We start from the raw sequence: 27,262 nt of genomic DNA on the forward strand, positions 1-27,262 counted from the left end.
TAAAATATGTATAGAAACATTATGCAATATTTGCAGATGTGAAGTGAAGTGAAAATGGTACACGTCAACCATCTACAATATCTATCACTGTATGTAACGTGAAAAGCCAGGGATAGTGTAACACACACACACACACACACACACAGATGTTTGGTGTCTTCTTAACAGAATGAATACTGTTGTATGTTTCATGGTTGGTGAGAATAAAAAACTCCAAATTAAAAATAGTGGGTGTAACCACATCTCTGATATTTATAGTTAAACAGCATCAGATGTTGTGGATTTTATTATTTTACTTTCTGTCCTTCATTAAAACATGTTTTTGCATTTTATGTACATTGTTTTTTCTTTGTAAAATAGGATGTCTTCTGTTATTGTGTCAACCTAAATCAAACAGTGTTTACAGGCAGTTTTATTGCCTGCCTCAGAGGCTGTTTGACTTGTTTACGGGTGGAAACAGTGGATCGTGTGCTCTGGTTTCACAGGTGTACGGTGATCCAAAGATAAAGGTGTTGTCAGGGTGGGTAGAGGCACAATGGGGGTTGTGTAGATGCACTTCATACCAGACCAACTGTATTGATCACAAACAAACAAACGCAACAGCAAGATCACCATTATACAAAAAACCCTCTTCAGTTTCATTCAGATGTACAATATTTGTGAAAAAAATAGACTGAGCGTGTTAGTCATTGTGCGTTAAACTGCTCAGAACTGATAATGACTGATACCTTTGGTCAGCTGGCCATTTGCAAACAGGTCTGCACCAGATCTGCAGTATACTCCACAATTACCTAGCAACATCTGTTTGCTCTGACCGAGGCACTCACTCAGTCACACAGAAACACACAGCTGAAGAGCCATAGAGATATTAACAAGATGGACGATCTTTATTGCAGAAGATCCTGGTTTCATTACAGGGCAGTGCATGTCTGACTCTTTTCATGGATTCTCAGCACCCTGTGTCCTTATCGCTGAGCTGCGAGGGTGTGTGGTTCACGACGGGGCTCTGATGCACTCACCCGGCCTTCCTTATTCCACCGTGAGGACACACACACACACACACAGACAAAAGCAATGCCTGCATCATCTCTGTCAATTGAGGTCAGAGGTCTGAGCATGTTTCGTCATCTGATTATTTTTCCAGAAGCTGAAGGGAAGCCACCGCTTTCAGGTGGCGGATGACGCAGGTGGAGCCGCATCGACTGCTGACGGTAACTCAACCAAAATCAATTAGGTGTGCCAAATGGATGTCAAGACTTCAGCTGCACTTCCCACTGATGTCAGGGTTCATCAATGATTCAGTGACAATTACAGCATTTTGTAGCTTCTTGGCAATTCAGACAAGAAATGCTATTGTCTGGTTTTGTGTGTATATCATATCGATGACCAAGGAGCAAAACCTCTATCTGAAAAATTCTCTTTTTTGAGAATAAAAAAAACCTTGTTGTTTTCTTGTGGAATGCTATTTCCAGGACACCTAACACGTAATAAATAGATAAAAAATACACAGTATAGGAGGTTCCCCCCACTTTTCCTGGATACTTTTGTTGATAGGAGGTTTTGCAGTTGATCAAGAGGGAGCACATTTTCAAATTCCAAAGACATAATATAAAAAAAGTCTGATAATAAAATTATATACACAGCAAATTAAACTGAAGTCTGCAATGCAGCAGCATACTATCGTCTAATATGATTCTTACACATCATTGTGGAATAAAAGAGAGACAGAACACCAGTGCATGGGGATGATTTACTCTCATGTCAGCCAACAACCCCGTGAAATGTGGCGCATGTGACACCCAACCAGGACATTGTGTTGCCATGTCAACCCCCTCCTTTTGTCACCTTAATTGTCGATGTGGCCGTCAGACAGCAACCGTGTGAGAAACTAGAAAATAGGAATTTCTATGAAACAAGATCAGCGTGGAATTGTGTCAGATAGATTTATTTCATAAGGTTCTGATTTGTGCTAAACCTAAGGTACCTCTAAATTGCGACATTTTTACAAAAACCATGCTGTGCAGACAAACACTAGTTTACATCCCAAAGTCTACAGAGATATCATCATATAATATTCAGTTGGCTTACAAATAACATGCAAGTTCATATTGTTATGAAAGCAGCATGTTTGAAGGAGGTGGAGGATCAAGCAGACACTAAATATATATGTACATTGTCAAAGAGAGAGGACACTGCATTCTAATTTAAAGCAATGTAGATGAAAATGTAAGGTTTAAATCAAGGTTTGAGGGAGTAAACAAAAGTCATTCAAGCTAAAAAATAATGGTACAAAAATGCTTTAAGATCACAATCACATAGTTATTAAATACATTTAGCAGGAGAAGAGAAGGATTGCTGCTGAATTTAGAAGTAGTCATACATTTGATATGGAAAATGTAAACAAGGACAGTTATAAAGTACTCAACAGTCCAGTTGGATAAAAAACTACTTAAAACTGAGTAAACCTCTGTAGAAATATAGAAATTAAATATTAAAACAAGAACACAAGAAACAAAAATGCATACAAACACATGATATATACAGATACATCAAATTTACAGTATTTGATAATTGATCATGTCTACCAGCTGTATTGAGTAGTCTGGCATTATAGTGAAGAAGCAGCAGGAGCTTATTTAGTCTAAAACTACATTGCTGCTGCAAATATGAATAATACCTGCCAGAAAAGTAGTAAAGGTTAAGAGTTGTTTCATTCATCCATGTCAACAAAGCTCAACCAACGGTGTACAAATGTCATCTGTTATCAGAAGATGCTGTAAAAAGGCCGTTATGGAGTCAACCAGATTGGCATCACTTGGCAGGTGGTAGACTGCTCGTTTCTGAAGGGATGTGACGGGGTTCGTACTGATATCAGGAAGTGTGAAGGTCACAGACTGTGTCTCTGAAGGCACAGGAATCACAGCTGCCTGCACCGAAAACAGATATAACGACGAAGGATGCCCACAGGAAGTGCGCCGATCACACAGGAAGTGCACCAATCACACAGGAAGTGCACTAATCAGTGTTGAATTAGTTTTTCTGTAGTGCCTCCTTTTGTGTCCTCTGTTTCTTTCAACCTGCTATGATACTGCATGGATTCACATGTCAATAAATACAGTAATGCTGTTCTGACAACTGAATATCTTTTAACAGACAAAATGATACATTATGTTATTAATCTATACCTCAATGATATGGTCTACTCATGTCAATTTTGCTTAAGTGCTGGAAGTAACCCTTGTCTTGATAAGAGAAAGGAAATAGCGATGGTAAAAAACGCATGATTACAAAATAAAACATTTATTATAACAAACACACACACACACACATATATATATATATAAACTGTGTTTCTTCTCGGTGCTGCACCTAAGTACAACTTTCAGGCACTTATATATAATAATAATAATAATAATAATGCATTTCATTTTTATCGCACTCTTCCTTCAAAAGAATCTCAGAGTGCCACACATATAGTAAAAACAAATAAAACCTTATACTTCCATTCCACAACAGTTAGGAGGGAAATAATGCACTTTTAAAGTACATTCTTTGTGTGTGTGTGTGTGTGTGTGTGTGTGTGTGTGTGTGTGTGTGTGTGTGTGTGTGTGTGATATAATAAATGTTTTATTTTGTAATCATGACAGCCATGATAGATTTCAATATAACAATTCCTGTTATTACTGTAATATTTCCAATGTTCCAATAATATATATATACATATATACATACATTTATATAAATAAATATATATAAACTGTTGCTGCTGCTTCTAAAATTGCTGTTTCACGTCTGACAGATGATTGGACGCAGTTCAGTCATGAGGCTCAAGACAGTCCCGCTGTTCGCCACCAGAGGGCGGCGCTGCGCTGAACAAGGCTGCAGCTTCCTGAGAGAAAAGGATAGCAGCGGTGAGTCAACTCTTCCTGGTCCGTGGGGCGTGCCCCATCGTGTGGAAAAGAAAATCCAGTTTATCGGTTCTTGTGTTGCATGTTTGATACATGTTTATCTCTTCACATGCACTACATCACAATAAATACACTTTGTGTGGACCTCGCTCACACACCTAGTTTCCCACTCGACATTCATATGATCACATTTGTGTCAAATCTGTATTTTAGTATGTAACTGATGAACAACGTTAACATTAAAGAAAAAAAACAAAAAAAACAAGACCTTACTTGCTGCAACTCCATCTTTGATAGGCCACGCACACAAGCGCACGCGTTGCCAACACATTTGCTTGTGCATACTTTGATCAATCAGAGACGAAAGTTTTTTTTTTTTCTCAACGGGAGGGGCAACTTATTTTGCTGCAAGGGAAAGATCAGCTCAGAGACTCCGATTGTCAAACAGCTGCACTGAGGGCGCAGAAAGGAAAGTTAAAAAGTGCGTCTATAGACGTCCACGCGTGATCTAAAGATGCCGCACAAGAGACGAGGCCACGGGCACCACAAGCACCCGCAGGACGCGGACGAGGTGAGTCCACTGCACCACACATACACACGGGGTGTTACAGATGTTTACAGATGCAAATACTCCCCAACACACACAATGGATTACGCATGGTTAAAGTTTCCGTAAACGCATAAGATGCGCGTGTGTCTTTGATCGCTGCATCGATTAATTTAACAATCAATCGGTCAATCGACACAGTGAAGCAGATGTGTGGTTCTCCTGTGTGTGTGTGTGTGTGTGTGTGTGTGTGTGTGTGTGTGTGTGTGTGTGTGTGTGTGTGTGTGTGTGTGTGTGTGTGTGTGTGTGTGTGTGTGTGTGTGTGTGTGTGTACAGACTGTAAAGCCCTACGAGGCAAATTTGTATTTGTGATTTTGGGCTATACTAAAAAAAACGGAATTGAATCGCGTGCGTGTGGGTCTGTGTGTGTGCGCGCGTGTGCGTGCGTGTGGGTGGGTGGTACACGTATAAACTGGCCATTACTTGATTCTTCTTTGGTGTTGCGGAAGAGCCAGAAAGTCCCGCAAGAAAAACAATGCTGGCATGAGAGAGAGGGAGAGGGAGTGAGGGCTACAGGCAGACAGATAAGTGAGGTAATTATGAGAAGTGAGTGGGGAGTGGCTCCAGGCATGAGGGACAAGATCTTGCACTGAGAACCGGAGAGAGTGGCAGTACAGGGTAGAAGTGTATTCCATCCAGTGTTCTCTCCGTGCTCCCTCCCTCATGGCGTACGCAGCGTTCTGGATGAGTCTTGTGAGTACATTTGCAACTTTTCACCCCCTTTCTCTGTCTCTCTCTCTCTACTGTGTGAGCCTCTGTTCCAAACTCTGAAACAACACTTGGCTACAAGTTGGCGCCCGTAGAGACGCTGCGTGCGCTTCTTTTATTGTAAACCAGCACAACTTGTCTGAAAACACGAGCTTTGCTGAATGCGCACTGTAACTTGGCATTCATTGGCTGCACTGGATAACCTTTTGAAGTGAAATTAATGACAGTGAGCGCTTTGCCCACATTCTGCCACACACACACAGTGTTTGCATAGGAGGGTGTGTGTCTATTTAAAGTGAGATAGCTTCAACACACACACACTTCCTAAAGGATGTAAAATACGCTGCAGCGTCTTGTGCCAGTTTCAACTCATTCCAAACTATTATGTTAACATTTTATAAGAATAAAATGTGTTATTTCATACAGTTATCGTTGCTTACACTAATACTAACATGTAATAACATACTATTTGATATTTGCTTTTTACAAAACAAACGCTGGAAAAGCGATAATAGCAACAAGATGTAGATAAACATGTTTTACCCGATGTTAGATTGAATAAAGCACCAGCACAATATGTTGAAATCACTGCTTCCTGCCCAGACTTCCATTGAACTTCACTTTCTGCTAACACAATGGTGCTTGTGTGTGTGCGTGTTTGTGTGTGTAGCAAGGAGGAGCAGCTGCTACCCCACCTGAAGTCCATACTAGCAGGTTTTCCTCCAGCCATCCCGCTCCAGCGTCCTGCTATGGCAAGGTACTGACCTCCCCTCCTGCTGGCTCTCAGATGTTCCCTCTGAAACCGACCAGCTCTGGAATTTCCCCTCGGCAGAATCTTGCAAGATTGACTTGAAAAGGAATTACTTTTGACTAAATGTGGGATGGATCCCATTCGGATTAATTTGTGTTAATTTAAGGTTTTAAACCGGTTGGATGTATTTGATCATTTCAACAAAACAAACTAATTTCTTTGGTTATGAGAATTTTAAGACCCCAAAAAGGCAAATGAGATTTTCCTGACATATTTACGTTACAGTAGACGGCCGCGTATCGTTCTGAAGGGAAATGCTTTACTGATTCATGTCCAGTGGAAGGAAGGTCTGTGTTTGTCTCCCTCTGCTGATGCAGTCACATAAGAGCCCGGCTCATGTTGACGAGGAGGCGCAGTACATCCAGACATTCCTGAGCTACTTCTATCTTTACTGCTAAAAGCTTGTATCTTTACGAGGAATCCGTCTTCATCTTTTTAGAAAGTGCCAATACGCGCCAGACCTGTGATGCTAATTTCCTGATGTCTTTTTTAAAATTCTATAAAAGTGATGTGTTATGGCTATCGCATTGTTATGCATTCACACAAGTCCTGGCTAGCTGGTGCAGAAGTGTTTTGGGTGCTGATGAGCAGAGTTTGTAGACGTCTGATCTGAGATGATAGCCACTGTAGTAAGAAGTGGGTCTAAATATACAGAAGAAGGCCGGTTTAGCAGACTTACATAGCTCACCTATGTGGCACTGGCAACATGTTTATGACAACATCTGATCATTTCCTCATTCATTTCCACTCCCATTTAATTAACTTTATTCTCTCAGCGTTCTCTCAGACGTATCTCTTTGGCTCCCATGGTGCAGCTAGATTTACAGGCTGGGTCATTTGGCATTTCACAAAGGTGTGCAAAGGTGTGTCTGATTGTGTATCTGTGGTTGCATGTGTACACACATGTGCAAGCATGAGCATTTGCAAAAGTGCATGTCCATTGCAACATGTACGTACTGCAGGAACACTCACGAACAAGTGACCATTTAACTTTATTCAACATTTAGGATAGGAGCTGTACCATAGACTCTATGCTCTATCTTTTTATTTTTTTTATTGTATTCATTGGGTCTGAGAAGGGTTAGAAAAACACACTTGTGTGCCTTCATTCCTTTGCTGTGTGAACACACTGGCTGATCAGATGGAATGCAGCAGAGCTTTTTAAAGTCTGGCTTCGTCAGCTTGCTCTCAGACGACTGCAGACCCCAAACCCTGCCTCAATCCCCACTGTTTCATTGAGTTTGTTCCCCTGCATGTCCACAGGTTTTCAGCACATGTAAATATCTGTAGGTTGTGTGAATGGTAGAGGAGAGTCTTGGTGTTGCAGGATTATACGAACCATTCTGACGGGACATTCTGAGCTTTAGTAATGTTTCTTGTTGGACCATGAATAATAATGTTTTTTGTAGGCTAGCTCCTATGATTAGTCGTCATTTTAGTATTATTCAGGGGTGAACTTTTGTATCCATAGTTCCCATAATCTGTTGGGACAAATAAACAGGAAGCATAATGTTGCCATGGAGTCATGAGTTGCCGGAGAGCAACAACTCGAGCCCCGTCTTTTGTTTGTTTGTTTTTAGTCAGAATTGGCACCATAAAAGTATGCTGAATCAGCGACTAGGAGTTCCTGTACATATTGAACCCATGAATGTAAAGACAACTACCATATGAGTAGCGTTTAATACTGGAGGAAAAAAAGTGACGATTCTCAGGCAAGTCCTGGATTCATAAGGAACTCCCTATGATTTCTGAGATATTGATACCTGGAAGAGTTCCTCTCACATCCATTACGGCTGTCGCCTCAGTTTCAGTGTATTATTGCACCTACAATAACTCTACATGTGGCAGTGCCAGTAAATTGTATTTGGCATCCATAAACCCTTCTATGTGGCATTTATAGTTCAGGCAGATCTCACACCTGGAAATGCCGTTTTAGTGACCATGTAATCTGTGTGCTGCACAAACAGGAGTTTCATGTCTGGCCAGTTTATACTCACTAATAGTACAGTACATTATTTCCATATTTTGCTGAGGTGTGCTACTAAAACACTTGTGAGCAAAAGGCTGTGAGTCACTCAAAGGCTGCATTGTCTGCACACCCCACCCAAGAACTGCCCAGAAGACCGCACACTACAGGTGAGGCAAAGCCTCAGCGGCTGAGCTATGACTGGAATTGCACTTTGCACTCCCACTGCCTCCTCTGTCGATGATGATATGAAAACAATGGGAGCAAAGTATTGTCTTTGGATACACCAGAATAGGCTTTTTCCTGCATAGTTTGTATGTGTGTTTTCAGAGGAGGCAGTATTGCTGTCCTTCCACTGCTGTAGTTTGCTGCTTGCTGTTCAAACACAGTTCAAAGTCAAGCATCTCTCTTACTATGGGAGGTAGAAGTTCAGAACGCTAACACCCATGCCTTAAGCTTCAGTAAATCTATTAGTCATGGGTTCTGCAAACACTCCCTACATTCTGGTTTCCTCAATGTTTCTTTTGCCGCCGCCGCAGCTGTTTTGATGCACAGAACCGTGATGAAATCCCTTCTTTTTGCCAAAGACAACAGTGTGTTGTTGGCTCAACCAGTGGCTGTTGCTCGATGGTTCTGCCACGGTGACCAATCGATATCATTCCTGCTGCTATTATCCTCAAGAGGCGGAGATCTCACCGCAATACACCAGGAGGTTGAACGCTCAGTCTGGTCTCTCTTGACGCAGATGGATTACAAAACTAAAGTCTGGCCCCTCCCTTTATTCTCATAGGCAATTAGGCAGCAGGGTGGTTGTGCTAGCTGTCTTTTATTGCTGCGTGTTCAAAAGGAGTGTGTACTCAAGCACGCATGTGTCTCTATATCTGTGTGTGTGTGTGTGTGTGTGTGTGTGTGTGTGTGTGTGTGTGTGTGTGTGTGTGTGTGCTCAAGGCCAGTATATCACAAATCTGGGTGTGTTCTTGTCAATAAGTGGCTCGGATATTGTCTCAGTACACTGCAGAAAATAGTTTTACACACCTGCCCAGGCACATTTTTGAGCTTGTGAGCTTGTGTGTATGTGTGTGTGTGTGCGTGTGTGTGTGTGTGTGTTAAAGCAGTATCTGTTTCCCTGAGAAGCAGCTCAGATGTGGCCCCTCATCAGGTGGGTGTCAGTCCACGGTCAGCTCGTCCCTTTATAGCCCAGAGAGTTACAGCCCGGCCTCTCTTGTGACTTTAACCTTCTCGCCGTCTCCCCCTGCCCCCTCTGCTCTCTGACCACGCCCCCTTCGGGTCCCTCCGCCCTCCTCTCTCTCTCTCTCTCTCTCTCTCTCTCTCTCCCGTTCCCTTCCCTGTGAGTTGGAAACATGCTGCAAGCCGACAGTGAAGGCAGAGGCTCGTAGACAAACACTCACACATAGACTCACTCTGAGGCACTTTCAGCCAACATGGGCCAGATATTGACCTGGATCCGAGGCCCACGGGACGGCCAGGCCCTGCAGGACGTGTCCGTGGAGCAGCAGGTGTGTACGTGTGTGTGTGTGTCTATGCATGTCTGCTGCCTATGCTATTGTATGTGCTGAGCAACTATTCCAAAAGTATCCACGTGTGTTTTGTTTTGTTCATGTCAGCCTTCGAAGCGACGTCTTAATACAGCTGTGTGCAGCTGTTGCTTTGTTAGTTGTGTTCGTCCAGTTTGTGCTGTATGTTTAACAGAGGACTTATAGGGGAAACTCATAGGGAGGAAGACTGTCTTGGCTCTAATCCAAGTCAGACCTCTCTCTATTTCTCTCTCTCTCTCTCTCTCTGCTGGAATGTGAGGCTCTCAGTCAGCCTGTGCGATTTCAAAACCAGTGTGTGAGTTTTGCCGGAGTGAGATATTAAACCAGGCTGGGACAAGGCCTGCCTTGTTTATACCTGTTGATACAAGTACCATCCACAGGGGAAACTAATATATTCCTGTTTAGCAGTGGTTGTTTGCTCATTTTGTTTGACTAAATCATCAGGTTTTGTGTTTTCAGGACAGAGTTTTGAGTTCGTAGGTCTCGCCCCAAATAGCATTCTCCTGTGATAATCTGCAGCGGCAGATGGAGCAATAGGAAAGGGTGTGTAGCTGAATAAGCTGTCCTATCCTGGAACCTCAGTGCCATTATCTTTTGTTACATTTTCACATGACGTGCAGAGAAAGCGACTGTGATATGTAACAGGTCTCCATTGGTTTGTCCTGATGTCAGTACTTTGTTATCAGCTAGTTTGCTGTGAGTCATTAAACGTGTTTAAGGTTTAAATGTGTCCCGGGAGGAGGACGTGGCTCAGATCGCCTTCAGATTTTTTTGTTGTGTTTTGGTCTGAACATTCTCAGCCTCGAGCTGCAGCAGTCGGCCTCCCCCACAACTCTCTGGCTGACGGGAAATGGCCAACGGGGAAAAAATATTCACGCTGGACATGCAGTGCAAAGTCTAAGAATGACAAGAAGAGAATGGAGCAAGAAGCTAGTCGAGCGGCGTGGATGTTGCACACATCAGTCTGGTCATTTGACCCTTGTGTTTGCATACTGTGAGACACTTGACCTCTATTTCAACACTGCAGATGTATAAATAATGTCTAATTAACATCATGTATAACAGCGTTATTCAAAACAACTTTGAACAATCTTATTAATATCTGTGGACTAAGCCGAATTTGTAGTAAAGTGCAGTTTTTATGTTTCTAGAGTCCTCCACATAAGTAAAAGCAATACCACAGTGAAATGATTGTTGTCAATAAAACATTGCATATAATTTACTAGTAAGTATAGCAGTCAAATACATGTTGTGGCATAAAAAGCACAATATTTGTCTGTGGAACACAGTGAACTAGAGGTGTAAATTAGCATGAACTGCATGTACTCCAGTACAGAGCTGGTTCTTATTGTGACAGCCTGCAGCACAACGTTGGGCTTCAGAGCAAATTAGTGTTCACTGTGCTCACTTATTTAACCAAATGAAAGTTGAACATGTTTGCATGTTTACTTTTCTTCTATCAGAAAATGACAAATCAAGACTTAAAGTCCCCTCCGTCATACATGATATAAATCCCCACCGACCACCTGCAGCATGTGTCCTGTGCCGTTAAGTGACATCATTTCACAAGGTGTGCATACTGAAGTTCAAGTGTCATAAACCGCCATTTATTATCACGCTCTCTGCTATTTGGAGCCACATACGTGCAAAGTGATATAAAGTGTTTTAAATGGGTTAAAGGCAGGAGGGCATCAGCTGTATTGATGAGATGTCTCATTACGTGGCACTCTGTAATGAGCGCTCAGGCTGTGTGTGTGTGTGTGTGTGTGTGTGTGTGTGTGTGTGTGTGTTTGTGCCAGAAAGGGAGGGAGGGCACATCATGTACGTATGAGAATAAAGACACAGACGCTCTTGTTGACACACATCCTGTACAGCGAAATATCATCGTTCCATTTTCTGTTTTATATGTTCTTAATAAATGTTGGTGTTTACTCCGTTGGCCCGCGGGTTATTTCCCAGCACTCATTGAGACGAGTCAGATTTCTCACTTCTCTGTCAGTTGGGCTTGAGTTGAGTGCTTTTGTCATGTCAGTTATATAAAAGGAAATCTGGGAGAGTTTCCAGGCCTCTGGCTCATCAGAAATGTGCTCCAGCGACACGTTGTTGTTCAGCACACAACTCCTCCTGAGCATTTCTTCTGCTGTCTGTTTACGTCGGCCATGATGGAGCAAAAGCTGGTGCTCTAATGTTTCTCCCGACAAGTAATGAAGACTCAGCTGCCTAAAGCTTCCTGGAAATTGAAATGTGATATATTAATTAAGATTCTTGGTATTTTCATGATGACATGTGAGCAAGCTTGTGATTATCATGAGCTAAAAGTCTCAACTGTATCTAGATGATCCTATTTACTCTGTGTATGTAAGACAATGGCCCAATCTAAGTAGATAAGATACTTTTGTGTGCGTGTTTCTCGTGTGGGATGATATGTGGTGGGACAACCAACCAGGAGGGGGGAAAGTGCTAAATATAGAGATGGAGATATAGAACATGCAGCCGAGCAAAGGACGGCTGTAGCTTCCTGTCAGGGTGGGGACACTGATGCACACGAGAAGTGAGTTTCACACGGGTCAAGTTGTTGTTGCATCAATATAAACGTATTAATGCACTGAAGTCACCGCTCTGTAATCAGGTGTTATAATGGTTCAAAAGGAAGACAAGTTAGCTGCTAAAGAACATGGATTTTTAAGGAATTGTTGGGATTGTTTGGTTATCAGCAAGTATGAAAACAAAATTATTGACATAAACCAAATGATGAAGGTTGCCATGTTTATCTCAGGGCTCGTATAGAGACAGACAAGCGACGCTGTCAGAAGGACATGGTCCTGGTTCTGATGTCATGTGTGTTCTCTGGGTTGGACTTGGTGATCTACAGTCAGTGCTGTTCACCGGCCAACTCTCATATCTCTGATTTACGACCATCTAATCTATGCTTGAACGCACCATTAGTCAATAGCCTGCACCTTGTTATAATGCATTACAAAATAATGCACCAAGCTAAAATAGATAAAGATATTCAAGTCTCAACAAGCTGCACATGCAGTAGTGTCAAACACGATGCTATTTACTCACTGACGCTAAAGAGCAATGCAAAGAATGATTGTCCTAAAGCGCTTCTTTGGTGTGTGTTTTTGTGGCTATAGCAAGTAATACCAAACAAATAAAAAACAAAAGTTAACAAAAAAATGTATGTGCTCAATTTGATAAAAAACTAAAACAATGACAGGGTGTGATGTAACACATTACAAGCCATGACACACACATACACACATATTAAATATATAAAACAAATAGACAAACGTAATGGCCCGGTTCTGGAACTCACTGACGTTCCTCTCCTGATGTGAGAGGAACATTCAGATCTTCTGCCATTGTGTTTTATGGACGCACTTCAATCAAAACAGGTATGACGTAATAACCTGTACAGCCTCCTGTTCCTCGGCCAGTGGCTGCATCTGTAATTGCACATAATATATATTTTAGTTGTAAATATTGAAAGACGTTTAAATGATTTATACCCAGATTTATGTTCATGAAAGTGTATCTTCATCCTTTGGTAACTGAGCCAGCTCAACAGCTTTTTTACTAGTCATTAAAAAGAGCTGTAAATAATGTGTTCTTTATGGTACAAGAGGCCATGGATACGTCACTGATTTTAAGACGTTAATGTAATGCTTAACCACTTTGTGAGAAAACAGAATTAAAGGGATTTTGGATTTTGTGCGTATCATATTTAGGGGGAGGAAAGAAGTAGGTGAATGAATCTTCTGCTCCAGATATCTGCATTTACACAATGTGTCTTGTAGGCCCAGGATTTTAGATAACACTGTATTGTAAACCAAGTCATATAAATACACATCCGGTATCCCGAACCCACCTTTGTTCTTTGGACTAGCTACTTTTCAGGATCATTTTAGTTGTTTTATCTTCGCACAGGTACACTGAAAATAATTTGCAAATCTCGTTAAACCATTTTCTGCAGACGTTTTATTGGACGTGCATGAAGGTTAATCTGGGGAGTATATTTCTTTGAAGTATTTCTGCGCTCCCCATCAGTGATCAGTACATTTGTCGCTTTAAATCTTCTCTGACAGAAGCCTTGGGCCTCAAAAATGCTTTCGGTAGGAGATCTGATGTCAACTTCCACACAGGCGAGGCAGATGAGTTCAGCATGGAGGACGATTTAAAGAGAGAGCCTCGCTCTCAGATCAATTGATTAACGAATAGGAGTGGAACAGTATAGCTTTGACTGATATCCTGAAGCCAAAAGGGAGTTTGTGAAAGTAGATTTTATTGATTCAATTTAGTGATTTCAAGAATATCTATCCTGATAAACCCTAGGAACTTTCCACTTGTTCACTCCTGTGGAGCAGAGGCATTAAACGTTGCACCTTTAACCCATGTCCCTGTGCTTCTTAGCCATCGGGTTTAACTAGTTATCCAGTCCTCCACATTATTCCTGGTTGTTTCTGCACAGTCGGCGTACTTGCCGACAACAGGTTTTTCATTTGCAGGATTTAAAAGCTTCCTTGTAAGAAGTTTATATTGAGTTCACAGATTCTGTCTGGAAGACTCTTTTATAATCATTTTTCAGAACTTCTTGTTCACACTTATCTACATTCTTTCACACACCAGTCCAGTGCTTTCCCACAGACTTAGATTAAGGACCGTGAGGTATTACAACCTCCCACTTAAAGTTTTTCTGTGAGTTCCTCAGAAAAAGATTAGAGACCGTTCTGACGGTGTCTGCTTTAGCTCGTTCGTGGCCGACAGAGATAAGTGTTGCCAGGGGATCCAGTCGCATGCAAACAGACACTCACACAGTCAAAGACACAAAAGCAGAGGGCAAAGCTGTTAGAAAAGATTTATTTTATGGATCCCAAAACAGACACACATATTTCTGCCAGGGAGATGCCAGGGCAGGAAATGTGCAACGAGCTGAGAAGATTTACCTGCTTGTCGTTTTGCCAGATATTGTTAGACAAAAAGAAGTTAGAGGAATTTAGAAACAAGGCAAGACCGTTCCTCTGGAGAGGGAAATACCAAAGCACATCACGCCATGCTCATTCCTGAGCTCTGTATCTTTATTCAAGGTAATATCCCACCCTTGACTTGGTGGTTGTTTAATCTCTTTATGTTCAGAAATGCTACCAAGAGTTCATTTTTGGGGCAATATGAACATGTAATGTCTTGCCAAATTATTTGCTAAACACACAGCAAATGACACCAAAGAACACTGCATTTTGTTCTCCATTTAGTTTTTGTCTATTTGCCTTTAAAAAGCATACATTTTACAGCCGAGTGCGGTTTTACTAATCATGGCTAAAATCTATATTTTGCTCATATGTAACATATTGCTCCTTTGCATTAGCGTCACATGGTCATGCAGAGACGAAATACATGTGGCACACAGACAGAGTGAGTCTACGCAGCAATTCCACAAGTGCTATGAGTATCTTGGGACACACGGGGGTGCTGTTCTCCAAAGTCCGCCCCCTTTTTAGCACGTTTGACATGTTTTGTGGTCTCTGAGAAATAGTTAAAAGTCTCTGTATTAACTTTAGGAAGTGCAACACTATGAACTAATCAGGGCTGAACGTGTGTGTGTGTGTGTGAGATCAGAGGGGAAAGGTCATGTTCTTCTAAACCTCTTACGTAACGCTTGGCTGCTGTCCCAGGGCTGTGTTTCCCATCTGCTCTTTTGTCCAGGGACTACTTTGAAGAGCTGTGTAGTCCAGAGAGAACCTGTCTGAGCTCGTATTGGTGGGCGCCTCGTTTACGGTGTTTTACGTCCAATTCTGTCTTTCCTAAATTTACACTTTTTCTTTTTTTCTCTGGTTGTCTTTGGGTTTGGTTTGGACTCCACGTGATGGGATCCCCCTCCATCTCCTCCTTTCTTTGCAACCCCGCACACACACACACACACACACACACACACACACACACACACACACACACACACACACACACACACACACACACACACACACACTGTCTCTGTTGTTCCACAGGCTCAGCAGTTTAGATTCCTAAGCAGTGAGTCTCTCTGACACACCCAGACTCTGCCAACAACTCTGCAGCAGCGAATTCACGTCTGCCTCATCACTGCTTCACCCCTCAACTCTGCCTCTAACTGTTCCTGCAAACATCTTGATGTCTGCCACCCTGTCTGTTATCGAACTGCAACATCCCTCCTCTCCAAGCCTGCCCTGACCCAGCCCAAAGTTTAAAGCGGACTTTTTTAATTCCCCTGGCAGGCAGCAAGCAGTGGGTGTGTCTTTTTGTGTCCGACTGTCCAATCTGACTGAGCCTGCTCTGCTGCCTTGTGACTGAGGAGGCGGAGCCACAGCAGCGCAGGCTTGTTGTGCAGCTTCATGAAGGCGGAGCATCGAGATTTCCACCAGCTGGGCGTGTGTGTGTTCTATGTGTGTTTACATGTGTGTGTGCGAGTTTGAGTGCATGCGTGTGTGCTTCACATCCAGTGTTTCCAGAACGGGGATTCTAAGGCGAAGCTGCTTCAAGAGAGCATCTTGGTCGTACACACAGCAGCTTAGGAAACACACTCACAATCAAACTTATGGTATGTATCTGGACAGCATTTCCCTTTCATGCTCGCTCTTTTGTAAATGTCTGTGCGTATGTGTGGAAGTGCTTCCTGTCTGACGGATACCTAGTGAAGCCTTTTCACGGCTGTGGGTGTGATCAGACCCTCGGCGGCTTATTGTTCTTTTGTTGGGATTTAGCAGCAGTTTGTGGCGATCCAAGTCAGCTGCCTTCCGCATGTCAAGTTAAGGAAAGTTGCGAGAAGACTGAAGATTACTGTGTGAGTGTTTCTGGTAGTTTTATGGACCCCGAGAGCAGTTGTCGTCAGGGAAACACTAAAATAAACAGTAAATAATCACCTGTGTATATTGAGGGATACTGCACTAATGTTTGATGATGATCAATATGACATCAGGGTCCGACCACAACTCTTAATGTGGCTTCAAACAACATTATCTGACAGCAGACTTTGTTGCTTATTGTTTGTATAAAACAAGTATGAGTCTGAGTATGAGCACATGATGGACAAATATAGAACAGCGAAATACAAGATTGATGCTCGTGTTTCTCCTCTCGATTCTTAGTTGCAACAAACAAACAAAAACAGAGAGCAGTAACATATTTAATAAACTAGCATCTGAACTGTAGTGCATTAACAAGCACAGGTAGCCTATAAAAGGTAGGTTTGACTAATGATATCACTCTGGGCTCAGCCAACTGTCTGTTTGCTCTCAATCGTTCCCACAGCAATCATGTCCATCCTCATAAAGGTCTGTTGGCTTCATCCCTACATTTGCAAGTGTGCTCCACATTCTTTCCTGATAACACTGCCTGACGTTTCCACCTCCTGAGCTGAGGCGATCGCCACTGACCATTTCGACAAGTTGCCTCTAAAGTCTCAGCGTGGGCTGAGGAGCTGCTTCCAGCCGTCTTCACATGTGCGTGTGTGTCTGTGGTTTGGCGGGTGGGGCCCAGCGTGACTCATCAGTTTTCATTACAGGCACACAAGCCACTGCTTTAATGGCGGGTGTCGGGTGATTCCTGGATATACGGCATTGTTTCTTCACTTCTGACTGAACAAAAGCGCTGTGGGTTGCGTGCGTCATGCAGAGAGTCGGTCCAGGGCCGTCTGAAGTGGATCTCATGTGCCCTAGTGCCCCGATATATAAAACAGGACGTGGACTCAGGCGGCAAACCTCGAGCACATCAACAGTTTCCGTCTGAGATGATGTTCCAAACTGAATGAATGCCAGTTTGAAATGAGCAGCGGTTTCAAATGGCACTCTGCTGCCATCACCCTCGCTCTAAAATCCGGTGTCTATTTTGATCACACTCGCCACATTTCTCCTAAAATGACCATGATGTTCATATCAGTTCCCGACTACGTCAGTCAGTGTTGTCCTCGCTGGTTGCTGCTACAGCAGCTCTGTGGATCTGTCTATTTGCATGCAGAGTGTGTGTGTGTGTGTTTGTGTCACAGGTGATATTTTTAAGCACCAACCTGAGTGTCTTTCCAATAAAGTGGGTTTTGTTTTGTAGGATTTAAAAACAACAGGTTGCTGCTGCTATGAGAACAGAATCCCCTCTCGCTGTCACGTGAACAGTCTGCTGCGTTGGCATTATTATCATTATTGATTGAGAATATACATCCAGCTCTCTGTGCATCTATGTTTGAATGTGTTCAGATTCCTCACAGTGTTTAAGTCTGTGACGTCACGGATTCACAGTCTTTCTATTTGTCTGTCAGCCGTGAGCTTCTATTGAACAGCTGTTTACTCTCTCGCAAAACAGATACATGGCAGCTATCGGCCCCTTCCCTTACCTCGACAAAATTTCTACCAGGTACAGCTGTGTCTCCCATCTGCACACTTTTATTTTGTTTGTGCGGGGCTGGACGGAATAACATGAACACCTCATTATGCTGCACCATTGTAGGGTGTTCCTGTTACTTTGTCCACCCCATGTACGGCCTTGTGTTTGCTGTGTGGGAAAAGTCCTGCATGAATGTGACAGAGAACTCTGGGTGAGAGTCTGTTGCCCAATTCTTTGTTTTTTGTGATGAGCTAATGCTGATCATTGTTTCGGTTTTTGTTGTTGGTGTTAATGGAGTTCATGTTTTACCGTGCAGCACACAACAGATGCTCCTTCACCTCAGAGTATAGGTAGAACGAATAACGTTGCAGAGCAGCAATAACATAATGTGTAAGACATGTGATTAAAGCAGCTTGAGCTGTAGTGCTGCTTGTGTTGTGTCGGTGGACATAAAGTCTGTTATCTATAAGCAGAGAGCCGTGAGGAATGCATGAGGAATGTAGGAATGCTGCAGACAGAGGGCTTGCTGGGCGTTTGGGTCTCAGGGAGTTGACCTTTTAGATATACACCTGAAACTCATCGAGGGAAGGAGTAGATAATACATACTTCACTAACACCTACACAATGTCATGATGTTGCTTGTGAATAGCCTGCAGCTTGTTTATGATTGTGAGAAAAGCCCCAAATTTAGGAAAAAGGGAAGAGAACAAAGTACGTTAATGCGTTCCTGATCATTTTTGATCATAATCCAAACTGACAGAATTGTCTTGTAAGCATGCAATGTAGTGCCCCTCCTGTCAGTTATTCAGTGCATTGTTCCCAATCATGAATAAGATGAGCAGCCTGTTTGTTTGCCTGATGGAAAAGTATCTGGGCGGGTCACTGTATGTGCTGCCTAACCTGTCTTTGTTAACCTGCGCCTGTCAAACACAGTGAAGGCGAGGGACTTGTGCAATGGCTTTCATGTCAGGCCTCAAGGGGAGACTTTTGTTAGTGCAGAGTTTGAAGCACTGATATAGATGCTAATTGATGTGGAAGCTAATTAGTGCATGTGTTTGATCTTGAGCATCACTTATTGAATGTGTGTATGAGGGGTCAAAGAGCAAAAAGCGCTGCAACGGTACCTTGAGATTACCACATACGCACGCGTATTGAACTTTGTTGACCGCTTTCATACGACTAAAAGATTAGTCACCAAATCTTCTTGGCCAACTTCCTTTTCATTTCCACAGACACATTTAGAGTTTGTGGCGAGTTCCACATTTAGTTTGGATATGAAGCGCTTTGGGGTCGCCATTATGTGCAAGTCTGTAAGGGAAAGTATAGAGCGGCGCGATGACGTCATTCATTTGGTCACTGAGACGAGATGTGTTAGACATCCTGTTTTACACAATGACCACAATCCTTTTTAATCAAATTAAATGACTTTTTCAGTCTTTAAATGACGTCAATGTAGTAGCCAGGATGGCCTCCATATTAGCTCCTAATTCCAGTCTTCATGCTAAGCTAATCGCTCGTGGCTTCATATTCACTGTGTAGACATGAGCGTGGTGTCAATCAACTCCTCTAACTCTCACTACGAAAGTGATGAGGAAAGTATTGATGCTTCAAATGAAATCAATACAAAAAAGAAGCTTATTGTAGAAACACATGTTTGTATAATCCATAGAAATCTATGGTGGGTTAAAACAGTTGTCGTAGTTTTTTTTTAAATTCTCGTTGCATCAATCGATGCATAAAATTCTCTGACAAAAACCAGACAACCCCGGTAACCGTGGCTGTCGTCCAATCATTTCCTTTGTCCCGGCTGCTGTGTACCAACCCACCGGCCTCCCTGATCTCTCTTCCTCCACAAGCTGCTGACACATCAGCTGTGAATATTAACAACACCCATTTTGCTCATTGATATTCATGCATCCATAATGATAACTTGGGGGCATTGTCTTTGGAGTTAGTGCTGCCAGCACTGGGCTGGACGATTTCTAAAATCTAGAATTGATACCGAAATTCAGGCGAGTTCCCACCAGATCAACATTTGAGCTTTACCCTGTGATCAGTGTTCCAATGAGGGACTGTCAAACTTTAGCACAGTTCAAAACATTAGTTTCGTAATTTGTCAATGAAAACATCATTTCTGTTCAACTTGCAAAACACATCTGACTCATCATGCATTACTACCCAGCATGCAGCTCAACGCGGCTTCCTTTTTTCAGTTGTTAAAAATGTTTTGTGGGATAACCAAGCAACACTCAACATTTCCTGTAGTAACAGGAGCATCATGACTTCCCCTGAAGGCAGGCGGGTGGGTGGGGGGGGGCCTCACTCTGCTGTGACCTCACTTCCTCATTTGTGCCACTTCCTCCCCATTCTCTCTCTCAACAACATTGTATAGGACAGGTCGGGGGTTAATATTATTAATTTGTCTAATCTCACTGGTTTTCACACTCCTGCAACTAAATACATCAAAAGGGCTAGAGGTAAGAACACCTGTATCTTTTTGCTTCACGAAACATTTGAGCCACAAAGCTGCCCTATAGTTGAATAATCACACAAACCCTGAGCTGGGTTGTGGCCGTCTGTGTGTAAATGAACCACCAGCGTGTGAGGCAATCACTCACTGAGCTGCCGTCATTTCAAAATGAGAGGCCTTAGATTGCAGATGGTCGAGGGTGGCGTAAGTCACAACGCTCTGTCTCTGTGTCCCTCCCCGGTGTTGCTCATCGGTGTACTCATTCACATACATGCGCCCTGCTTTGCCCTCCATCCTGCCAGCTCGCCGTCACTGTGGAAACGAGTTGCACATCTGGCTTGACGTGTTAACTCACTCAGAGGCTCACGGGTGCGTTCACAGACACGTGATAATGATAATTGCTCGACATCTTTCTTGTCACAGGATCATACAGCACCTTTCAAGAATACTGTAAATAAGTCATTCATAATAAGCAAGCACACACAATGATGTAGCACGTACAGTAAATTACAGGATGTGTTACAGTGCAGTGACTGATCTCACAACCTCGGACAATTCGCATGAACAGACGTAAAAGCAGAGTAATGTTCCCTAACTGGCTTGGTTAGCTTTACAATGATACTCCAGAGCACAATGCATTGGGTTGGAGGTGAACCTAACTGCAGTCTGAACTGTTGTCAGTGGGGTGGAGGCTCCACCTGGAGGAACTGGGCCGGGCCCTGAAGCAGACCGGGCTCCACCTGGAGACTGGTGCACGGCTCAAATACAGAACTACATGCATGGCTGCTAAGGAGTTTACTTCGTACATTCTTTTTGTACTTCTGTACACTTAAAAATACATTTTCTTCAGTTACCCTTCCGAGCAGAGTACACTTGGGAGTAATATGTTTAGGATTTGACTTCATTATTCTGACCGCTTGTTGAATAACTAAGAAAAGTGCAAAAGAAATAATCATATGTCATTATATAGATCCTGGTCCCAGAATGAATTGGCTTGTATTGTTTTGTATGCTTATACATGTTAATTAACACGTTGACTGCTGTCAAAGTAGGTTGGTTACCACAGTTAATGTTGTTTTGTTTTGTTATATTGAGTGAATGTGACTAGGATATGACACAGGATATGGATACTGAATCTGTTTCCACTTGTCTGTAGTTGGATTCATTTCATGTTTGAAGTTATAACTCCAATAAACTCTTTTAAACTTCTGAAAAAAACATTGAGTCTGCATGTTGATGCTCTGTCCAGCAAGATGGCAGAGTTGCTTATTATTATAATAGTAGTAGTTTTAATACAAAATATGAATACGAGCTTTATTTGTAAAATATATAATACACTTTAACAATGTTTTATTTTAGGACTTGATCATATATTTTCTGATAATCTTTATATTGATAACAAATACTGCTTATGTCAGCATGGTCCTCAATCCGTGTCCCAGAAGACTGATGTGAATTAATTTCCCGGCTGAAGAGCAACTTGTGAATCCTACATTTCTTTTAGCACTGTTGTCAATCACAAACAACAGTCGCACCCTTCAGCCTGGAATGCAGTGCTTGAATCAGCCGCCTCTGACTGTTGACGGCTGCGTTTGTGATAAAGTCCTCAGTCCTTTCCTCGCCTTCTCTTTAAAGATACAGAAATGTGTTTTCCCTCTCCATCCAGAAATGACCTGCATGAAATATTTAGCCTTTCCTCTTGCGAAACCGAGGCGATGCTGTGTGTGTGTGTGCATCTTGAAATTATTTGGATGGTTTCTTGTTGGAGTTTTTACTGCCCATGCATAACTTTTCTCTTTGTCTCTTCTCTCTCCAGTCGCAGTCGAGCCAGGCCACACCCAAACCGGCCGCGCAGGTCTCCAATGTGAAACCGGCACAGTTCGAGGTATCAAACATTCCTCCTCTCTAATGCCCTCTAACCTCATCTAGCCCTGCCTTTGTCGACTTCCTTTGTGCAATCAGTTGATCGTTGTTTGACCTTTGACCTGTTCATTATCTGGACTAAGTGTGGTATTATGACTTCCTTTCCGGTCCCAGCTCCATGTTTTTACTAGTTTTAAGTCGAGTGAGGTCGTAGGTTTAGCTGCGTCTTCAGAGCCGTAGCAGACATATAATAAAACGTTTATTTTCCTTCCACTCAAGCAGAGAGGTTCTCACTAGGTCTAGGACGTCGTTTAACCCTTTAATGCTGCTCTTAAACAATACACCAAAGTGATTGTTCCCCTCGTGTTGTTGTACTTTTCACATATTATGGTAGTTCTTAAATAGAACTTGAATAGAACTTTAGGAAGTGGACATGTTCAAGTAATCTGCCTGTAAATTCAACAGGAAGTCAGGAAGTGTGACTATAAAGCAACAATGCTGTTTATGACTGAATATACATTTTAGCATTGTTAGTCATTTTGAACACATCGGCATGATGTCTGTTGCTGTATTTGATCTGTCCGGGGCAGTTCATAGGAAACAACAACAGTTATTTTTATCGGCAGTGAAAGTCTCTGAATGAGTATAGTTTGTGTCTTAAAACAATGTCTTCAACAACGTCGTTGTGGCTGTACAACACCAACAACTCCATTGCCTCACTGCCTTTGAGGATTGTCTTTAACATTGTGACGGCCTGATAGTGTTTTGACAACTCGGCCTTCATCGACGGGGCTTTGTCATCCTCTATTCTGGGGCCTGGCTTGTAGAGAAAAACTTCAGTGGGATATTTTAGCTTTGAAAGGGGCTGTGCGCAGAGAGGGGCTGCGCCGGTATTTAAAATAGTATATTGTGAGACATTGTCATGGTTTAAACTTACCGAGTTAATTATAGACTAAGCTTGTATTCCTCAGTCATTAACCTTTAGCTTTAAGAGACTCTTGTTAGCAGCTGACCTTGTTGCCCCTTTTCATTTCTCTCGGGGTGCAGTTGCTCATGTAACAGTGGCAGTCGTGCAATGTATTGTATAAGGAGCCAGTATTCTGACTTGTTCAGTCCGGATATATTTGGCTATACCTCCCAATACCAGCGTCTTATTAATAAGCTGTACGCTTCACTTTGTGGAAGTGACTTGGATCTTTTAGTTTTATATGTAAGACGATGTCGGGCTTGACTTGTGTTACAATAATATATAGATACACATTTACTGACTTATTTATCATTAAACATAATTACAAATAATAAGTCATACACCAGCAATTCCACTCTTTAATTTATGTACTATATAAACATAGACTTAAACATTTAATTGGGTCTGATATTTGTGAAATTAAAGGCGCAAGGTGATCACAAGCAAGCAGATGTAAGATTACACAACAAGACACATGGCCACAGGAAGTTAAACGTCAAAGTACCAGACCGCTAACTTGTTGCTGAAAAGCAAAAGTCAAGCTCCAAAACTAGATCCTACATTTCCTTCCTTCTCCACCTGCAAACACGAAGCCCCGAGTTTGTAACACAGGCGTTGAGTTATACATTGTAGTGTACGTCCTCGTCATGGTGATGTCATCACAGAAGACTTCATACATCTGTTATCACAGGCTGAGTGGGACAAGTTGGCATTTGTGTGTAAAATCTGTGGATCGTCTCTTTTTAAAAAACGATTTAATTTAGTCATGAAACAATAAGTACATTAACAACTGCCACAAGCAAACATATGTGGTCAATGCAAGCTTCCAATGCGCTGTAGCAGAGGTAGTTAATCGACTTTTCCTCACCTGCTGCGTTGCAGAAGCCATCGTCAGGATCCGGCATGGCTGCAAAGCCTCGGACGTTTACCGCAACATCAAGCGAAGTCACACAAAGTGGCGTCGCAGCAGGAGGAAGTGCTTCAGTTGGGAAAGCAGGAAAAGCCAAACCAGAGGTAGAGAGACTCTGGATGCTTTTTGGGCTGTTTGGTGCGATTTATCATGAACCACTGCTTCCTTCCACACTCTGAGCGCGTGCTCCTCGTGAGGCCGCTCGCCTCTCTCCTTCACTGGCTTCATCTTCTTTTCCTCTTTGCAACACATTGTGTCCTCTGTGCGGCTCAGCCACCCAAACATCTCGACCCTCCAGGAGCTCAACACTTGCCTCATCACGTTCATGCACTTTCACGTCATCGCGCTTGGGGTTGAGTGCTCGTCGTCGACTGTGGAGCTGCATATCTTTTTCGTGACTTTTAACACATGCTCCTTGGTTTGTAGACTAACACTACGCCGGCGGGTGCTACTGTTATTGACATGTCGTCAGCTGGGGCGACCTTTGTTGACATGACATCAGCTGGGCCGAGGGGCTGCCCTGGAGAGATGTCAAAGGTAACGGTGTTCTCACGACGAAAGCGCTTCTGGGCGCTTTTCTTTTTTGATTCACATTACTGCTGATCATTTTACTGCAATTGATTTTCTACCAACCGGGCAGCATGCAGGCACTTGAGTATTTCTGATTGAGGCTGTGCTGCTGTCGGGTTGTAATGTCTTGTGACAAGAGCACTGGTTGGTCAAGCCATGTGCTTGTGGGAAAGTCTTATGTCAGCTGCTTAAGAGCAGCCTTTCTAAAGTCATGGGATCTTTTCCATAATGCCCATGGTTGCTCATTATATTGCTTGTATCTTTTGGATTTTATTTTAGGTTTTTAGATTACATTTTCTAATTGCACAGCTGGTGAATACAGACACAGCTGACTCTAACATATACAGTATGAGGGCTTCCTGAACACACTAAACATCCTCTGCTTAGCATTCCCATATCACAACTCAAGCTAATTTCAAGGCTCTTGTTAGCTGCCTGGGAGGCAGAAAATCACTTTAGTGAGTTTGGAAAAAGGTCAGCAGTACTAACAAACAAAGTGTTTCTTACTGGTTAAACCATGAAAAGGCAGACTAGTGGAACCAATCACACTGATCAGTGGTCAGATCAGTCTCAGTAGATGCATTCAAAACCTGTATTTTTGCTCTAGTTAGACTCCAGCGGCAGATCTGACCAGAGATCATCGTACATTTTCTCCTGCTCTGTTTTCACAAACACTGTTAAGATATTATCCACATCTCTTGTCAATATATCTGCTGGATTTCTCTCTCATTCGTGTGTTTTTTGAGTAATTATTTGGCTACATGTTTGTAGACTCCTGCTGTCTCCCAAGTCAAAGCCTCCACCACAGTTCCTTCCGCTGCCGGAGCTGCTGTGACCAAACCTAAAGAGTCCCCCAAAGGCTCGGCCAAGGTAGACTCGACTGCTGCAGGCGTCTCAGACTCTTTGTGACTCCCTTGAGGAGTACTTTTCAAGGCTTTCTTTCTGCACCATCTTCTTTGTGCTGCGGAGTCTTTTTCTTACTTCCTTTACCAGAGAAAACTCTCATTCTTGCTTTGGACATTGCTCGCTTTGGGAGTTTATTTTTGTTCTACTTTGTCGGTGACTAGTAGGGAAAGTATAAAGAACGGTTGTTCTGTGCGACCCTTTGCTCATCATTCCCATGCTTGGTATTGCATTTGCAAATGGTGCACACCTGTCCACTTGGAGGAGGGGCTACAGTTTATTGGTTTGTCTTCTCGCTCTCGTTTTATTCCACAACTTCTAAACTAATGTCTGTCATCATATTGGTGGGGGATTTCTTCTCCTGGAGTTTTTGGGGTATATTCCTGATTGTGTGCATATACAGCAGATCTGTAATTTTACTAGACTTGATGTACTTGCCCTATAATAGAATCAAATTGTATTTTAGAGTGCCACGGCCACCACAACAGTCAAAGCTGATGTGCATAAAGTTGACCCTGCTAAAACCTCAAAGCCAGTGGCCACGGTTGGGGCTGGATATGTGTCTGTGCATGGGAAGACGGAAGCTAGACCAACACAAACAAAGGTAGACCATCTAGAAACCATTAAGGGTGGAGGCTGTCTACTACTTTCATCTGGTGTGTTTCCTGTCTGCAGAATATTAATGGATATGCTGCATTGGATATTGTCATTGTGCTCTTACTGAACAGACCACTAATGTGCCGTATAAAAGAGCTTTGGCCAGGGGCACATTGATGAATCTGCAATCAAGTAGTGCAGTTTCCTGAGTAATGACACAATGGCGTATCCTGCAAATCCCACCACACTAACAATGTAAGTGCTGTCCCATGTTATCGAGGTCTGTGTACTGACTCTGGATCTGTGTTGCAGGTTCAGGTGGAGGTTCCTCCTGCAGCAGCTAAAGGAGTCCCAGAGGTAAATACTGACTGAATCAGTATGAGTTTTCTTTGAAAAGCATGTTGCTTGCTCCAGTGTGCTGAGTTGTGTTGCATGCGCAGGTGGATCCCTTCGATGCCCTCGCCAGCATACTGCCATCAGCTGATGTTATCGCACCCCGGCAGCCTGCATACACAGGGCCAGAGGTCAAAGAGGTACAGTGCAGCGTGCACGCATGCGTGTCTGCATTTCCACTGAGCAGAGCTGTGATGGCGCTGAGCTGCAGCATGAAGCTACGTTGAATAACTGTGTTGCATGTATCGCAGCTTAACGTCACCTCTGAGAAGGGGCACAGGACTGGAGGACGAGACTGCCCTTTGCCTCCAGGCTACAGATTTGAAGATATGGTCAGTTCACCCCTTCTCCAAATCTCTCCTTCACTAACTAGCTGTGCCAACTGCCACCAGAGTGTGTTTTTGTTTTGTTCCATTGACGGACCGCACTGTCGCATGTTTTGCACAGACACTCTTTCTGAATTGTGATTTTCCAATGCTGTGACATGAACAAAACTACATTCAACGCCATTGTATCGGAGCGGAGATGAATAGGACTGAGAGTCAAACTTCACATGTTTTTGGTACCTAACAAAATATGTCTTCAATATTTAATATAAAAGCTGGCATCAATAGCCTGTTTCATAATTTAGTTCATTTTCATTCTTTGATCAGATAGTTACAGTTTTAATTACATTACAAC

The 27,262-nt window shown here is 42.8% G+C and overlaps 1 protein-coding gene across 1 annotated transcript in view; it reads left to right on the forward strand.

The window, feature by feature from the left end:
• The first annotated feature begins 4,367 nt into the window (after window positions 1–4,367).
• The window catches only part of cast (calpastatin), a 34,792-nt gene continuing 11,897 nt past the window's right edge, over window positions 4,368–27,262 (forward strand). The window contains exons 1-10 of the mRNA XM_079218067.1: window positions 4,368–4,479; window positions 5,894–5,980; window positions 22,195–22,263; window positions 24,091–24,222; window positions 24,545–24,655; window positions 25,460–25,558; window positions 26,058–26,195; window positions 26,501–26,545; window positions 26,629–26,721; window positions 26,833–26,913. Of these exons, the coding sequence (XP_079074193.1) occupies window positions 4,423–4,479; window positions 5,894–5,980; window positions 22,195–22,263; window positions 24,091–24,222; window positions 24,545–24,655; window positions 25,460–25,558; window positions 26,058–26,195; window positions 26,501–26,545; window positions 26,629–26,721; window positions 26,833–26,913 (912 nt within the window). The 5' untranslated portion in view covers window positions 4,368–4,422. The remainder of the gene's footprint in view (window positions 4,480–5,893; window positions 5,981–22,194; window positions 22,264–24,090; window positions 24,223–24,544; window positions 24,656–25,459; window positions 25,559–26,057; window positions 26,196–26,500; window positions 26,546–26,628; window positions 26,722–26,832; window positions 26,914–27,262) is intronic.

This window comes from Taurulus bubalis (genome assembly GCF_910589615.1).
Source record: "Taurulus bubalis genome assembly, chromosome: 5".
NCBI classification, from domain to species: Eukaryota; Metazoa; Chordata; class Actinopteri; order Perciformes; family Cottidae; genus Taurulus; species Taurulus bubalis.